At 44.0% G+C, this 17,892-nt stretch overlaps 3 protein-coding genes across 11 annotated transcripts in view; 1 reads left to right on the top strand and 2 right to left on the bottom strand.

The window, feature by feature from the left end:
* The window catches only part of LOC135585914 (protein SWEETIE-like), an 83,194-nt gene extending 81,535 nt beyond the window's left edge, over window positions 1-1,659 (bottom strand). For 5 of the 9 annotated variants that reach the window (XM_065111447.1, XM_065111450.1, XM_065111452.1 and 2 more), the window contains exon 1: window positions 1,399-1,657. In XM_065111447.1, the coding sequence (XP_064967519.1) occupies window positions 1,399-1,560 (162 nt within the window). In that variant the 5' untranslated portion in view covers window positions 1,561-1,657. Of the gene's footprint in view, window positions 1-124; window positions 565-1,398 lie in introns of those variants that run through there. The other 4 variants (XM_065111446.1, XM_065111448.1, XM_065111456.1 and 1 more) reach the window with 3 other exon arrangements.
* Window positions 1,660-2,057: 398 nt separating this feature from the next.
* On the bottom strand, window positions 2,058-6,604 carry LOC135614274 (beta-xylosidase/alpha-L-arabinofuranosidase 2-like). The gene is made up of 7 exons (XM_065111445.1): window positions 5,947-6,604; window positions 4,625-4,906; window positions 4,034-4,203; window positions 3,835-3,932; window positions 3,348-3,698; window positions 2,870-3,286; window positions 2,058-2,776 (listed from the first exon to the last, which is right to left on the bottom strand). Exons 1-7 carry the CDS (start codon window positions 6,364-6,366, stop codon window positions 2,205-2,207), a joined length of 2,310 nt encoding a protein of 769 aa, XP_064967517.1. The 5' UTR covers window positions 6,367-6,604; the 3' UTR covers window positions 2,058-2,204.
* Window positions 6,605-16,160: 9,556 nt separating this feature from the next.
* On the top strand, window positions 16,161-16,708 carry LOC135613412 (transcription factor ILI5-like). The gene is made up of 2 exons (XM_065110442.1): window positions 16,161-16,318; window positions 16,410-16,708. The coding sequence occupies exons 1-2, from the start codon at window positions 16,217-16,219 to the stop codon at window positions 16,563-16,565; spliced, it is 258 nt and encodes an 85-aa protein (XP_064966514.1). The 5' UTR covers window positions 16,161-16,216; the 3' UTR covers window positions 16,566-16,708.
* The last annotated feature ends 1,184 nt before the right edge of the window (window positions 16,709-17,892 follow it).

Genomic DNA, 17,892 nt, shown 5'->3' with positions numbered 1-17,892 from the left:
TTCTGTGGTCAAATTTCCCACAAAGTTGCCTTTGAGAAAAAAGAAATTATCATAAATCCACACAATGGCCTGCATTTGTGAAATCTACAACAGGGCTTCGGAGAGAAACTTCAGAAGAACTAACCTTGGGCTCATCTTTGATAGAAGAAAATAGCTCAAAGAGGTGATTGATGCAGAGGGCATCGTAGGGAGTTGAGCATGTCATGTGGAGTATTGTTGGTGATGACAAGTGGTTGCTAAGGTACTTATAGGCATCAAACAACTTGAGCTGGGTGAAAAGGAAGCCATTTAAAGAAGATATCTTTGGCAGCCTCACCCCTCGCTATGGGAGGAGGGAAAACTTAAAAATGAGAGGGGGAGGAAAAGAGAAGCACAAAAGTTTTTTGTCGAAGGAGAAATGGAACATAGACAAGAGACTTAAATAAACGAGGTTAGTGGAAGTGTTCAATCAATTTTCTTGCAAATGCTACACCCTGGCACATAGAATTTGCATGTCTTTCTTTCTTGTCAACAATTCAATACCATATTTAATTGGTGTCTGACATTCACAACAGGAACCTTTTCTGTGGGTCAGGCACAATGTATGTGCTTATACACATGATAAGAAATAAACTAGAAAACTTCATTGTCTTATGTGAGTTGAAGATCGCAAGTATAAGAAGCCCAAGAAAGTCCACAATAAAAAAATTTTCCAAGACTGCTAGTATTGTCATATCTAAAACTATAATTCAAGCCACATGTTGAAATATAAAATTATCATCATATGACAGGATAAGCTTTTATTATTTGTTTTCAAATGATATTTTTTAACTTAGCTTACTTGACTATAATGAAGTTGTTGTGACCTCAACCATGGAGCAAAACTTTTTGAGTGTTTTGTCTAAGAAAAACTGGCAGAAGTATCACCAAATGTCAGTAACAATTGGCTTGTGGCATTGGGAAATTCATACGTATGTCCAAAGGAAACTGGAAAAAGAAACAACGATCACCAGACGATATGCGTATTGCATTTCGCAAAAACAAACAAGAGGAATCTAGCCTTGGAAGATGTTCAACGAGTGTTTTCTTCTTTTCTTTCTGTTTCAACATCAAGGGAAGTCTTAGTCCAGCCCAATAAATAGCGCACGATGGTGGATACCCAGACTTCCAACTAACATCCTCCCAGCCTAGATCAAGACTGCCAAACTGGAGTCCTGAGTACGAAAGATGATGCCCTACGGAAACGCTCAAGTGCCCTTGATTAAGGAAACGACACCAAGCCCATGCGAGCCCTAATCTTAAAAACAATTTGGAAATCCCAAGATCTCCCACCACATCCGGCGAAAATCTTCGCCATCACACCGGGAACAAGCGACAGGGAAGGCGGACGGGATATTAGAGAGGCGGAGCAGATCTTACCTTGGGCTCCTCTTCGATGGCAACGACGAGCTCGGAGAGGAGATCGAAGCATAGAATGGTATCGGGGGGTTGCTGAGGAGCGGAGGCGACGATCGAGCCCAGCTGCGCAACGAGAACACCGAATCGAGAGAGGGGAATGGCGTCTGCCTCGCGCCTCGCCATGGATAGTGTGGAAACCGGAGAGGCTCGCAAGGCTTGTGTCGCAACAGAGCTGGGAATGGATCTTGAACCGGAGAATGTAGGCGGAGGTCCGAAGAGTCACGTGGTGGTCACGTGATTCCTTTTACGATTTCAAATATTAAATTTAATTGTGTTATATGACAACACTACAAAGTTTTCAGATATATGTGATTAATCAATAAATCGACGGTCAGTATTTAATCAATCGTTGAGTGAAAATAATACTTTTACTATGCTTCTGATATTTCCTTTTTTTATGTTTGCGATGACGTGGCGCGAATCTTCACAACCACGTATACAAAAATGTTATTAATAATATAAATTAATAATATCACAAATAATATACATTTATGAACAAATTAAATTTTGCATGTTGAGTTTGGATATTAACGTAATATTTTAGATATAATAATGTTGATTAAAGTTTTAAATAATACATACACAATGTGCAATTTATCAACTCATAAGACTATTAGAAATGAAGAAATCCATAAATATTTTTCCCCATAGAGAGGTAAAAATTAATTCAAGGTTACAATTTTGCAATTGTAGGAATCAGAATGGTTACAGTTCACTAAATTCTTCTGTGGGGAACGGATTATTTCCACCGGAAGCTCTCATGAGCCTCAAATCTTCAAGCTCAGTGAGTGCTTCAAGCTCCCCGCATGGAGGACATGAGAACCCAAGCCCAGCTTTCGGTTCCCGAGCTCATCCACCACGCTCAAGTCCTTGCAGACATCGACCTTGAACACCACATCGCCGGCCGCTTTAGGCCCCAAGTACACCTTCTCGAACCCCAGCAAGTGCTTCCTGGGTGCGTTGTGCACCGCCGGCGGAGTCGAGAAGAGGAAGACGGTGTGGCTACCCGCCATGCCTCCCGAGTTCTGCACTCGCAGGTGCACGTCGAATGCTAGGCCGTCGCATGCATCGCCGGCGAGGTCGACGGAATTGCACCGTTGAGAGTAGCAGGAGTGGCCCTCTTCGAGGGGGATTGAGACCATCTTGGGAGCTTTTACCAGGTGATGGGTGTAATCGGTGTAGCTCAGGCCGTCGCCGAACTCGTAGACGGCGTCGCCGGTGTAGAACCGGTAGGTTCGACCGGGGTAGTCCGTGGACGGATCCGGCCTCATGCGCATGTCGGTCATGGGAACCGAGTCTGCAAATGATTGAGGATACCAAGTGACAGGGAGCCTTCCACCTGCAGATGATCGAGGACACCGAGTCACAGACACAAGGAATCAGGATTCAGTCTGGATCAATCCTCTCTGCTAGATTCGACACTGGAACTTACTTGGATTGCAGTGTCCGAAGATGATGTCGGCTATGGCAGCTCCGCCGGCTTCGCCGGGGTACCCCACCCAAAGGATGCTCGAGATGTCATCACTCGTCTTGGCGAACGAGATGTCGAATGGGCCGCCTGACATGATCACGAGGATCACCGGCCCCTTGGCCACCTCCGCCACCTCCGTGATGAGGGACGTTTGCTGGCCGGGGAGGAGCAGGTCTACCCGGTCGAAGCTCTCCCTCTCTATCGACTGGTCGGCTCCGACAACCAAGACGGTGGCGTCCGCCGCGGCCGCAGCCGCCTTCGCCGAGTCCAACTGGAGGTCGTTCCCAGAGCAACCCACGTTGGCGCACCCCGGCGCATACACGGTCTTGACGTTGGCTGCTAACCCCAGCAGCGGAGTGGTATACTTGCATGGTGTTCCTGAACACGAGCACGTTAATATGGCCTCATGAATCAAGAAGCAAAGCATTGACGTTAATACCTTCATAGTTGCCGATCATGGTGAAGGTGGCGTTAGCGTTGGGGCCGATCACGGCCAAGGAACTGATAGACTTGGGGTCGAGGGGCAGAGACCCCTCGCTGTTCTTGAGGAGGACGATGCCCTGCCTCGCGGCCTCGCGAGCGAGCTCCTGGTTCGCGGCCGTGCACACGTCCTTGGAGCCGAGATCTCCGTAAGGGAGCTTCCTAGGATCGCCATCGAAGAAGCCTAGCCGCATCAAGACGGCGAAGTTGTTGGCGATCGCCTTGTCCACGTCTTTTTCCCTCAGCTTGCCCCCCTGAACCGCCGCCAGAGTGTGATCGCTCAAGAAAGTTCCACAGTTGAGATCAAGACCTGCACTCGAGATCAGCAGACCATCTTCGACATGACAAAAGTGGCCTTTGTTGCAGAGGTTCTCCACCGAAGAAGAAGAAGAAGATAGACTACTTTCTTATCCGTGCCAGTACGGTTGGAAGAAAAGGGACAATACCTGCTAAGATGGTAATGGCTGCAGCATCCTCAGGAGTTTTGGTGTAGTGCTGTCGACTGTAGAGTTCATTGACAGAGTCACAGTCGGAGACAATGTAACTGAAAGCATCGAGTTCAGCATTAGATTCTTGGGGAGAAATCATGCATATCTTAACACGAATGTAATATACGAAATCCGATGCGAAGGAAGAAGAAGATACCCATTGAGCTTCCAGTCTCCTCTGACGGTCCCAGCGAGGAGGTCTTTGTCTGCACAAGTGGGGACTCCATTGACTTGGTTGTAAGAGCACATGACACTGGCCACATTCCCATCAATCACGCAGCTCTTGAAAGGAGGTTGGAAGGTGTCATCCAAGTCCTGTTTTGTCACCTACCAAAACAACCAGAATTGCACATAACGAAGGAGATCAGAATTATCACATTGAGCTCGGCAAATCTCTCCCATAATCAGTAATCATCAAGCATGTTCAACCGTGGGAAAAGACTAATATATGATGCATTCCTTGATCTTTGTACAGATACTGGTCAGTTTAAGAACATAAGATGGCAAACTCATGTATATTTCTTTGTGTTTTGCTTTTTGCCAAATGGAATGTTCTAAGAGTAGCATATAACAGCATGCAAGAACAAATCTGAACCAAACAGTCAATACATTTGTTGAAGCCTTTCGGATTCTTACAGAGATATGAAAATGACAAGTATTTATTTCAAGATTGATGACAATCCACCAAAATATGCTCAACATTTGGAATGTTAAAGCAATCCATAAAATCTTGTCTGCAATTAATTACCTTAGCATTGAAGGTGTATCGTTCGATGCCTTTCCAGTTATCGACATCATAGGCAGTGTAATGCTTGCAGCAAGCGGCAACTTTGAGCTTGTCTGGATCATCTGCCTCCTGCAAACCCCTAACATATCCAGTGGCATACTTGCTTGCGAGCACAGGATCCTCCCCTGGTGTCTCCTGCCCTCTCCCCCACCTTGGATCTCGAAATATGTTGACGTTTGGGCTCCAATATGTCAGTCCTGCAAGACCCACATTGTGCATTGCTCGGGCTTCAGTCGATACTACCTGTAGACAAGCACAGGGAGAGCCATTACCAAGACACCGATGCTCTTAGATGCAGAAGCTACTCATGAAGAGATTTGTTTTTGTGAAAGATAAATATGTTCCTTCTTCCAAAACAAAAGCAAGACTATATTTCAGTCATTAAGATAAAGATAAAGGAGAGATGGCTAAGACAAGGGTTGCAAAATCTGGGACCATGTCGCCACCACCCATATTATTTACTCCAACCAAAGACAATGACATCTCAACAATGGCGAAGTGGTCACCAAAGACAAACCTCTAATCCATGTAGAAGAAGACGAACACACTACAGTGTTGAGAGACATGTAAAGGTATCATACTTGATGATAGTAGGCAAGCGGATGGAGCAGCAAACCCAGTCTATCTATGATCTGAATTGTGTGGTCTTCGAATCTATTGTGCTCGCTCATCGCATATCTCTAACAAAGTGATGCAGAGAAATCTAATGATGATAGCGCGTGTATGGTAAGAAGCGCAAAAAAAGAAAGGAAACGAGAGGACAATCATGAAGACCAACTTTCCCTGTCTCCGCTGTCATTGGTCCACCAAAATAGTATATGGCAGTTTTCTTTTCAGAAGAAGAAATCATAAAGCTGAATTAGAAGAAACAGACGATGTGAACTCAGATTCAAATTAATCCAAGTTCTACTTCCTCTTCCAGATGTTACTCGAGATCGGGCAATCACTGACATCAATGCACACGCTTTGAGTCCCTCGTCAAGCATATGGAAGCATCAGTGAGTCATTTCAACAAGTAATCTTTAGAACCCACAGAAAATTTTTCTTTTCAGAAATGGTAAAGCTGAATTAGAAGAAACAGATGATGTGAACTCAGATCCAAATTAATCCAAGTTCTACTGCCTCTTCGTGATGTTACTTGAGAGTAGGTAATCGACTCATGAGGTAAGCACTTACATCAATGCACACGTTTTTAGGTCCCTCGTCGAGCAAATGGAAGCATCAGTGACACATTTCAACAAGTAATATTTAGAACCCACAGAAACATTGGGTCAAGATCTCACCTTTCCGATGGCTTTGAACAGGGTGGCGTTGAAGGAGGCCGCTGTGAGAATGACCTGAGGGAAGCTGGTCGCCCCAGGGACAAGGGTGGAGAAGCGCGTCCCGGGGCCGACGTAGGAGACGCCGTGCAACGCCTCCGACCACCACTCGTAGCTCGGGATCCCAAGCCGAGGCACCGCCGTGGCCTTGTTCACCAAGAACCCAACTTTTTCCTGCAATGTGAGTCGCTTCACCAAGTCCTTCACCCGCTGCTTCGTTCCCCACGACACGTTGCAGAACCCGAAGCCCGCCAAGCTCCGGTTCGACGCTACGTCGCACGCAAAGATCGGACCTTGGCCGGAAACGCCATCGCAGCACAGGAAGCAGACGAAGCAGAGCGCCAGCAACAGATCAGAAAGATGGGATTTTGATGCTTCTCCCATCGATCCCGCGGCCTCAACGGCCGTCCTCCTCCCCACCCTTACTGGGTCCGGTGTCGGCGCAGGAGCGGTGGCGGTGTTTCGTTTGGTTGCGACCCGTGACCAAGTGGGAGCTCGACAGGAGGAGATGGCTTTCGAGCGCGTGAGTACTTACTACGGAGGGCAATTTATTCTCGGGGAACGGTGGTGGCAGGCTTCACTGTTTAGCATCAGACTACTGCTGCATTGCAACTATTGTCGGGGGGTTAATTGGCAGCGCCCAGTCTCCCAACTCATAAATGGAAGTAAGAGAGTTTTGCTCGCGATTAGGCAAGAAACGTTCAACTGTTTCTCCCTTTCAGCTACTGGTAGATCCACCGGCTTCGGTAGATCGACTAAGAACCTTATAGGCACACGTAATTTGGGTTGACCAATTTGGACCGTGAGTTGTTGACCACATAACAGTTGAACTACTGCAGCATTTTTCCGTTCTACAAGCAATCAACATGACGCAGTAAAAGCATACGGGTTGGATGACGTGAGCGAGTCGACGATGTGCGCCCATCAAAGAATAAGAGTGTGTTGGTGATGTGATGATGTGACCGTCCACCATCATGGATGGCATCCATTACGTGTACACTCGTTCATTCATGATCTGCGTCCGCCCTGCTTTGAGATTCCCACACGTGATATGGATGATGCCATCGGTGTAAGTTATTATGATTATTAGAATATGAATAATACCAATAATTTAGATAATTAATGATGAATACAACATTCTTCCAGCATATTAAACTGTGAATACGACACGCCTACGTAGACTCGGCATCTGTGTCGCACATTCTCCGATGAATGCATTGTGCCGATGGGTATAACACGTTATATTCTCTATAGGAAAGCCAAAAAGTTCACGAGATTCCCGCAACTCTTTCGAACTAAAATAGTACGGGGTGAAATAAAATAATTAGCTTAAGGATATGTTGAGTTGAGTTGGTTTTTGTGTTGGATGGAGAGAATATAATTGAAATTTATATATATATATATATATATATATAGAGAGAGAGAGAGAGAGAGAGAGTTAACGTTACGTGCTTTTTAATAGTTCATTGATATGTCTGATATGATATGGATGTGACACGGATACGTGACATGCACATGAAACATGGATAGGTCCATCATGCCAAACACTATGTCTGAGGTGATACGTATGTGAGACGGATACGTGAAACATGGATGTGTCCATGAGGCACCCACGATGACAAATCCATCTCAAAGCGTAGTAAGAAATGGTGGGGACCTCACATCCATAACACATGAGTGTTTGACGTCGATAAATGTAGATATTATATTAGATCGACAGGCATACACCATCATCAAACCTGTACGTAGAGTACATGATGACACTCTGTGATGATCATGTTTCATGTTGTCCTTTCTTATCAGATAAAAGGTTTCTTTCAACCATCATCATCCAAAACATATTGATATCTCGTCAACTTCAAATCATCAGAGTGGCCCCACTCACCACCAACCAGTAATAATCTCACAGTTAAAGCCCTTTGGTATGCATGGCCCACTGTACTTTTGGGCCCCCACACGGGAGCCAGCACATGGGTGGCACTTGTTTGGGTGACACAGTGGGGTTTACTGTTTGAGAGAAGGTTTAACGGACATAATAATTAAGGATTTCCATCTTCATATAATTTACCATTAACCAAAGGTTGGTTCCTCAGATCCGGTCGTCAAATTGGATGATCATTCATAACTTATTTAATTATATATGTGATATTATAGTCGAATAATGATAATATTTTATCATTAGCATATTTATGTTACGAGAAAGATCTTTCTGGATGAGAATCAAGATGAAGTAATTAATTTTAGATAGCTTCGAGAGTGTAATTTTGGTCAAAGTAAATGATATTTATTGTCTCTCTGGATTTAAGTGTAACATATATAAACTCATAAATCATATATGTCTTTTCTAATTTTGCTCTATCGGTTTATAATCATTCGAACATTAACTAAAATTCTAAGTCACATTACACTGTTTAATGGAGTATTTTATTCTTTTCGAAACCTAATATTCCCTATTAAGTACACATAAAGCATTTTAATATAAGTTATAATAAGGTTGGGAAGGTTAAATATTGTGAAAACTACTAAAAGTGAGTCGAACAAGAAATAGGAAGCCAACTTTGTCGAAGAGGGTAGGAAGTTGTAGTCACTTGAGCCATTCAATACTACCTCGTCTCAAGCTTCCAAAGAGGGATGCATTATTGAGTTGGTACGGCAGCTTTTTCTAGCTGGAATTGAAGAGAGAGAATTATATAGGACAATAACTCATCTATAATTTTCTTTGAATCACATAATTGAAAATAGTTTTCGTTCGTTCTCAATATCAAGAGAAAACAGATATTATGTGATGAATACGAGAATTGAGTTCATGATCTTACGATAAATTATCAAGTCAGTAATCCTTTTAAGGAATCTCCGAGTGTCTTAATTATTCGACTAGTAATCCTCGAGTACGATGAATACGAGATTTGAGTTGATGATTTTACGATAAATTATCAAACTAGTAATCCTTTGAAGGAACCTCGAGTGTCTTAATCGTTTGATTAGTAGACATCAACGAATTCATCGAAGGCTTGTTGAGCATTATCGATCACCGAATCACGCATGTTGTTGGAGTGAATTAAGTATGTGGGCATCATAATTTGTATCTTCACACCCATGGTCTCCATCTACACTTCAACTCTTGGAATCTCATCAGATCTGGAGTTTGATCTTGCAATCATGCACCAAGGGGACAAAATGAAGGTTCTGCCAAGGACATGTGCAGCTCTACCATACATGAAGATTGCTGGCAAGCATTAAGGACTTTTTGTTTGGGACCATCTGACAATGAGAGGATTATTTCGTAAGCTTTATTCATATTTATTGCTAAAAATCGATTGCAAATATCAAATGTAAGGATTTCTTTTTTCTTTTGCGAGTTTTTAGATCTATCCGACTCGCTTAAATCAGATTAAAAAATTCTTGTAATCTTTCTCTATCGTACTGCTATGCTAACTTCCGATTCGATCACATAGTTTTTCTATCAATGATTAAAGTATTTATTAGCTAAGCTAGTTAATATTTTTTAAACATTATGTTACGACATAATAATGTTATATCCGATTTTGGATAGAGGAGAAGAGAAGATAGATAAGGAAAGTAGGAGAGAGAGAGAGAGAGAGAGAGAGAGAGAGAGAGAGCAAATGAGGCGATAGGAAGAAAGATAAGAAGAGCAATAAGAAGGAATAAATGATGGAAGAAGATACGATGCAAAATGACAATGCCATATTTGTAGTCTTCCTTTGCGAAACAAGCAATCGAATAGCCTATCATCCCCTCCAAATGACTCCGTGGCCCAACTCGCAGGCAATCGCCGATAGATTCTGATCCATGGAAAGCCTAAAGCTCGCATGCCACGAAGCGTCTCTCCGATGGTTTCACGAAGCATAAGTGGGAAGGCAAGACATTACTGCCTTCGAAGCGTGCATGCTTCCACGAGTGCAGATCGGAGAGGCATGGCATCTTCGAGGCGTTGGCGATAAAGATTAAAGAGAGGACAGGGACGTGCATGGCAAAAGGATGCAGCAAGGTGTGGCTTTGTGACCACCGAGGTTTTTATTCCCCGTCCCTCCCTTGCATCGGGGCAGGAGAGTGTGTCCGGGTTCAATGAATGCAATCTATGTATGTGCTCCAACTTTGGATTCTCCCGGGGATAACTGGATAACCATGCAAGCGCTTGAATAAAGGAGGCTTAGCACCATTATATAACCCTGGGAGAAGCTAGCTGGTTTGTAAGCTCAAGGAAGACTCAGTTCAGAGACGAGCGTCGGATGTCCTCTGGGGTTCCTTCAAAGCACTTCAGTAGGGCCATTTCCAGCCTCGGATGTCATCGGCCCTCACTGAAGTGTTTGGGGGAACTCCGGCTGGCATTCCACGGCCGCCGCATTGTTCATTCACACCATCGTGTCTTCAGCTACCATGCACAGACAAACACACACTCTCTCTAACATTGCATGCAGAGGAATGGAAGCAAGAGTTGGATGTCATCTGGAGTTCCTTCAAATCACTTCAGTAGGGTCATGTTTCGCCTCGGATATGCATCAGCCCTAACTGAAGTGTTTGGGGGAACTCTGGATGGCATTCCACCACACCCAGAAGGACTCATATGTGACAGACAGGCATCCTTGCTTGCCAAATTGTTCAGATCATTCCATCTTTAGATAGAGACTAAATCGTTTGCTGCACAATGCAAAAAGGTTGGAAAACCATATGATCATTCTCTTCCTAAAAGGTGGATTGTGTCATCCAAAATTGCCTTTAGGTGTGTCGACTAAAATATTCCTCATAGCCATTCGGATGTGGGCGACGCTTTGTAAAGCATACAAGTTGGAGTGCTCCCCCCCAAAGAACTACTTTCGAGTATTTATTTCTGATCACTTGGCTGACATGATCTTTGGATCAAAGTCTGCATACCAAAAGTGAGATTAGGGTTCAACAAAATCTCAAGTGTTTGAGAGAATTCTAGGAGACATGCAGCCGACACAACAGTTGGGAGGGGCTGGGCCAGTCGAAAAGGCCATGGCTCGGCCAAGGCCTAAGATTGCCACTGCACTCTAGAAATGAGTCGCTGGACTTCCTCCCTCAAGGCACCTCATTAGGGCTTCCAGCCGAGTCTCAAGTGTCATATGGGTTTCTTGGTCATGTTTTCTTTGTCGATTCTGTAAACGAAGACTGGGTGAAGATCTTTCAGAGTCATAACCCAGACAGTGATCTGCGTCTTTAATTCCAGGTTACAACCCAATCCAAGTTTCACGTGAAGGCTCCAAAGCTTCATCTTCCAATTCCCATCTTGAAGAACGCATCAGGATGTCGTTCTTCATCCTTGAGTGCACCGATGTGTGAGTCGAGCATGTATGCATCATGGCATGGTCTCGAGAACTCTTTTTTTTCCTTCCTCTACAGGAAATAAATGGGTTGGGTAAAGGCCAAGAACAAACATCAAGTTCTGGATGCAGATCCTTCGACGAGCCAACCACAACAACTCGATCGTACCCGCCGCAGAAAGATCGGCCAGCCTTTCAGAGCTATAGTATTCTTGTGATCCACGTACAGAAGCGAAATGATAAAGCAAGAAATCTCAGTTCTAATGGAATCATGCAGAGGAGGAGGAGGAGGAGGAGGAGAGTACTCCAAACTGAAGCTGATCCAGGCCTCCTCGCCATCTCATAAACTTGCCGAGGCTCGCAGACCTCAGCAGGATGGTCCACGACATGATAAAAGCAAGAAACATCAGACTGGAGACAATGGACTGCTGCTAATCCAGGCCTGGCAGTCTCTCCTAGATCGGACGAAGCATTCCCTATGGGATCACAGCAGGGACGAGGACCACCGGATCTTGGGGTGGTCCATGAAGAGAGATCTCGTAGCAGTGTCTCGTGCAGGAGGGCAAACTCCACCGTCGCGGTTGGACGGGGGTGGGGTTAAAACACATTCTGACACACCTTCAGCTTCGTTCTTGTGAGGCTGCTCCTTATTAGTTAGTAGGGTTTGGGAGCTTTCGGTAGAGATCTTCCTGTTGTATTGGCTCCTATAGCTGACAGACTTCCACTTTATGTTTCAGATAGGACGCAGTCTGCGCATTGCTTGCTTTAAGGGAATGCATGGCAGCAGACTGCACTTTCTTTTACGTTTTTTTTTTTAACTTTATTTAATGTCAATATTTTCTATCAATAATTATGCTATTTTTTGAATGATATACTCTCTTTGTTTAATAGCAAGTAATGTGTATTCTTAATTAGTTTTGTGTTAAATGGTTTTTATTAATAAATATAAGGCGTATTAATGTTCTCAGGAATAATTTGCAGAGTTTTGAAATTAAATCTCATTTTTCTTGTAGAAAAATTTGTTATGCATATTTATCTTAGAAAAATATGATAATATGAAGCCGAATTCTTAAAAGAACTTTAAACCAATCAACTATAAGCCATTTATGAATGGTTTATAGGTTAAGATGTTGTGGATAAACTCATTCTTATTAGGCCCATTACATTATATTAAATGTTTATGTTAATAACGAATATACCTTATGATTTTTTTTATGAATATTTAGTAAAATATTCAAATTATAGTATCATTTTTATTTACTTTGAATGCGTCACGAGAATAGGAAAAATACCTTAAGACTATCAATAAAAGATGAAATAGTAATCACCAACTCCTTTATATAATATGTGCATATTGGTTCACTGTTCACAATAAAACTTCAAAACTAGGGAAATTTTCCCATGGATTGACTAAAATCCAACTTGGATGAACTAAACAGCCATCATCAGATCCATGTTCTGTGATGGATTGCAAAGAAATCAAGAACATAATTGGTGAGTAATGATTATAAAAACTTGTATGAGCTCGTAAAAGAAAAATCATCACTTCATTCATGTCCCACTGTTATTTGCAAAGAGATTAAAGAAAACTAATCTCTGCATCTTTGATGCAAGCAATCTGTGTGGTGTAAATAGTTTGTTAACAGAGAATTAATGTCACAAATCCTGTGCCTATACAAATCACAGAGTTCACATCTGCTGCAACAAATGGGCATCAATCATTAATGAACCACTCATTGATACAATAATTACGAGCATCATCATATCAATCTCTAGTTCAGTAGATGTGGCTGAAACATGTTCTTAATGTACTGAAGAAAGCTCAATCATTAGACAACATTACATTTCATGCTGATTAGTAGGTCCAAACAAGGGTCTAATCCAATCAAAGTTCAGAGTATTGTAATGTATTAGCACATCAAACCAGTTCATGTCACTGGTTATTGTTACATGCAATTGAGGTTCTATTAATAACAATTTCTTCATGATTAGTAGAAAGTTCTCATAAATCAACATCAGCTCCATGGCCAGACAGGTAAGAAGACTGTGTTCATGGTTGGCAACCAGTCACTGTAATGAACTGTGGCTGTCCCTGTGAAGAAACAACATGGCAATACACTCTTAATTGTGTGAAAAGACACCTGCTTAAAACGCCAGAAATGGCTACAAACAAAGAGGGAGACGACAAACACATACATTTAAGAGGAAGAGAGAGATGACTGAGATGGAGAAGCTAATTTATCTTGCTTATCTTACAAGAAAATCATGGCATTTACCTGAGCCTTCGACACAGGGGAAGTGAAGCAAATTCACCTGACTACTGCCACCAGACCTTTTGCTGAACTTTTTTAAGTACTCCATATTAACCATGGGATGTCTGCAAAAGTATATGTGGTATAGATGCTTGTGATGATGGAAGGATGGAGAACTCTTGATCCACTTCAACCAAGTTAGCATTATGTAGTGAATGATGTTAACTAAAGCTTGATATAAAATGAGGACGAAAGTTACGTATGTTCCTACCTGAAGCAGTTGGGGTATTTGCAGTCGTGGAGTTTCTCTACAATTCAGGTTGCAGTGTGGACTGCTGCAACGCAGAGAGTGATACACAACAGGCTTTGAGACAAGCTTGCCATGCTAGTTTTTGGGTGATAAGTTGCCCACCAGCTACCAAAATACCTTCAAAAGTTGGAATATGAGTATATGTGACAGAAAACATATTTCTTATTTTGTTTGGTGAGTGCCTATTGGAAAGAACATACTTGATTGAATTAGGTTATTATTATTATTATTATTATTATTATTATTATTATTATTATATGCCATTTTAGTTAATCTTTGTTAGTTGACCATGGAGAAAATAACAGTAAAACATAAATTAATATTAGTAGCCCTTCGAAAAATGTTGAAAATATGAAGGATCAAATAATTGATGAGAAAGATTGAGGGAAAAAACAAAAGGCTAACTTCCAAAATAAAGGCTTATCTAACCCATATATATATATATATATATATATATATATATATATAAAGAGACAGAGAGACAACATCTACTATTTAATATGTATTATGTATATTAATAATCGGATTGAATTGTTAAGAAAGAGTGAGGTTGACTTAAGGCTTCTGGTTTGTAATGTTGGTTTAAATAGAGAGACAGAATCCGTGGGGTCGGTGTGAACTCCAACCAACATGCAAATTAGTCAACATTTCTTGACTTGTACAGAAAAAAGAAATTGAAATGGGTGGAGTTGGTGAGTTCACATGAATTGTGCTTCACCATCTAAAGGGGCAAAAAGAAAACTTCCAATCTGATCTGGTCGAACCAACTCAGGGGCAGGTCCAGATGAAGATTGGGATCCGGGCTTTAAGATGCGTGTAAGGACACGTGGCCCACTGATGTTGGGCGGCCCCTCATCACGTTTACCTAACCTAACCGCCCGTGGCAGTCGGAGCGCTCCCTCCCACCTTTTTCGTTCAGGCTTAGCTCAGCCGCACGCCACAGCGTTTCCCCCGGCTCTTCCGCTTCGCTTCTTTGCGGCGTTTGGAGCGGGTGGCTTACCCCTCGAAGACACCACCACGTTGGGTGCCAACCGTAGGGCGCATCCCATGCACCCATGCAATCACGTCCATAAAGGACGTGCCTCAGCCCTGCAACACGGACTTCCGGTGGGGCCTCTCTTGCCTTTTCATATCACTTCATACTATATATATATATATATATATATATATATATATATATATATATATATATATATATATGGCACACGCAGAAAGCGTGACAAGGGTTTCGACATGAGACGAGGTGGAGACCATGTGCCGACGACACGCATGGCATCACGAGTTCGTACGCCATGTATGTAAATGTTGGTCAGTTAGTTCATATGACAAAGGCGAGTTAAAGCGCATGTGGGCTTGTTGGATATATATGGTGGCCAGCCGCTGTTGCCCTCCCCTCCCATCTCCACATATAGTAGCACTGCTGTTTCCTTCTCTCGCACTAACTCTCTCTCTCTCTCTCTCTCTCTCTCTCTCTCTCTCTCTCTCTCTCAATCTCTTGGCCCCATGCTTGCCCTTCCCTCTCAACTGCGTCTCTTTCCTGTTCCTGTGGAACAAAGGGTCATTGTGTGCCTCCCATGTGGGTGCCTAAAAGTAGAACTGGTCACATGAGAAACCACTCGATATGTAGTTACCTAACAGCTGCAGTGTGGAGGTTTCTTAGGGAGGGGGATGGAGAAGGAAACCCTTCACGGAGGCGAGACCGAGTCACATGATCGCCTTAATGGGCCGGGGGCCCACGAGGCATCGGTCACATGGGTGTACCGCCGGGGTGTCGACGCGGCCCTCGCCGTCGTACCCGACACGTGCGGTGTCCCGAGCCGGACCGGTCCGGACCCGAGCCAACCACGCCGGCCACCCTGTCACCGTCCTGCGGTCGACGCGCGCGAATCAGCACGATCGACGCATTCGGTGAATGCGGCCAAATCACAAGATTAGTATTCTAATTACTAGCGTGGGTCGAAATATACAATGGTAGCTGCGGATTATGTTACTTGGCAGGTCCCCAGACGACGCGACAAGGTTCGTGTTCTCGTTCCGGGACATGGGGGGAGACAAGCTCACAAGGCATCTTCGGACTACAAGGCTTGCGAACGTTCGGGTTATTAATGGCTCGGACAGCAAGAAGACCGGAGGAGGAAGAAGAGACAAGGGTATTATTTTTTTTACAGACACGTGGCAAGTTGGGAGTGAGTGACCGAGTGGGACCAGGGTAAGAAACAGCGGGGGAACATCTGGGCCTCCATGGCCTTTCTCCATATAATGCTTCTTCTTCACACAACTCTCTGTTCTACTTGTTCTATAAAGCTCGCCCTCCATCCCTCTTTCCTTTTGTCTCTCCCACACCGCTCTCCCTTTTCCATTGTGCCGAGATGTCGAGCAGGAGGTCGAGGGTTTCCGAGGAGGAGATCAATGAGCTCATCTCCAAGCTGCAGTCCCTCCTTCCGGAGGCCCGCCGGCGAGGCGGCGGCAGGGTAAGCGGGCACCAGACTGACGTTCTCCTCCCACCCCGACCCAACTCCTCACTGCCACATCTGACCTCTGTGTCTGTGTTCCGTGCTGCAGGCTTCAGCGGCGAAGCTACTGAAGGAGACGTGCAACTACATAAGAAGCCTCAACCGGGAGGTGGACGACCTGAGCGGCCGCCTCTCGGCGCTCATGGCGACCATGGACAACAACAGCGCCGAGGCCGAGATCATCCGGAGTCTGCTCCAGTCATGAGGAGATACCCCACTCTAGTGAAGGATCCCCACATCTACATATCCACTACATATCTATTTCTATATAGATAATGTACTTGTCTGAGGGGTAGGACGTAGATGTAGCAGCGGTGACTTGCCATGGATTTCCTGTACAAGTTTTCTACCTTTTCTTCTCTCTCTCTCGGTCTGGCTCGAGTTGTTCCCTCCACAGGCAACCGACCGACATCAACTTAGAAAAATATTTATGTAATCCGGTTCTATTTAGTTCATCTATGATAGTTTAATTCATGTGAGAGAGTGGCGCAGTCTCTAACATGCGGTCATACGGTCTGCAGTCGCCTCATCTTCTCCAACCTGCCACTTGAGGAACGTGGGGACTAATGGCCTGTGCAAGCTTGAGCGGAACACACTTGCCCTCGGCATTTGTATAAATCAAACCATGGGTTTCTCTACTTGTAATGCAATGCTATGCTTTTCTCTTCTCGATCATTGTTGGATCGATCGTTGAATCGATCGATTGATTATTCGAAAAAAATTAAAGTATAAATATATTATATTATATTATATCAAAAATTTATAACAGATATCGAAAAATGAATATATAAGAGTTTTCTATAATTCATTAAAATTTGAGAATGTTTGGTAATAAATAAAGAGTTGAAGGTTTTAATGATTAAAAATAAAAAATTTCAAATCTGATCAGCCAACCCAAATAAGAGGCGAGCCGTCGACGACCGGGCCGCAGGAGCGGCGGAGACCGCCGATGAGGCCCGCCAATTCATCGGAACTCTCATCGAACCCCTCTCTTTCTCTGAGGGTAATGGCTTAGTCGCAATGATGGTTGCGAGCGCACATCCCAACCAATTAAAAGGTAAAAGAAAGGTAGGAATCGGCGATATGATAGATGGATAAACGACAGAAAAGATCTAGAAAGATGAAGGATAAAGGAGGACGAGAAGAAAAAAGGATCATAGCGAGATCACACCTGGGCCGAGGAGGACAGCGCCGATCTGGAGCAGAGGACGGCGTCGTGGAGGAAGACGGGGAACAGCAGCCCTGATCCTGCCTTCCCCATCCGATGGCGTCTTATGTTTGCCTCCCTGATCATCGCGATCGCCACCGCTAGGTATTCCTTCTCTCTCTCTCTCTCTCTCTCTCGCTGTCGCTCTTTTCCGCTAGGGTTTTTGGTTGGAGAGGAAACAAAGCAATACAAGGAGTCGGGAGCGTGCAAGAGCAGGTAGAAGGCAGTTGGTTAGGCCAGCCCGCCACGTTTGAAAGCCGGGCGGGAAGGGCTGCGAGGAGGACATATCTCGAGCCACGTGTGATTGCAATGAATAGTCTCGACG

Source organism: Musa acuminata, chromosome BXJ2-6 (genome assembly GCF_036884655.1).
Source record: "Musa acuminata AAA Group cultivar baxijiao chromosome BXJ2-6, Cavendish_Baxijiao_AAA, whole genome shotgun sequence".
Classification (NCBI taxonomy): domain Eukaryota; kingdom Viridiplantae; phylum Streptophyta; class Magnoliopsida; order Zingiberales; family Musaceae; genus Musa; species Musa acuminata.
This window is presented reverse-complemented; position numbering and strand designations above follow the sequence as displayed.

Coding starts and splice junctions, on each gene's coding strand:
- LOC135613412 (XM_065110442.1), top strand. CDS start 16,217: ATGTCGAGCAGGAGGTCGAGGGTTTCCGAGGAGGAGATCAATGAGCTC. Junction 16,319..16,409: donor GCCGGCGAGGCGGCGGCAGG/GTAAGCGGGCAC, acceptor TCCGTGCTGCAG/GCTTCAGCGGCGAAGCTACT.
- LOC135614274 (XM_065111445.1), bottom strand. CDS start 6,366: ATGGGAGAAGCATCAAAATCCCATCTTTCTGATCTGTTGCTGGCGCTC. Junction 4,907..5,946: donor TGTTCAAAGCCATCGGAAAG/GTGAGATCTTGA, acceptor GCTTGTCTACAG/GTAGTATCGACTGAAGCCCG. Junction 3,699..3,834: donor AGCCATTACCATCTTAGCAG/GTATTGTCCCTT, acceptor TCTCGAGTGCAG/GTCTTGATCTCAACTGTGGA.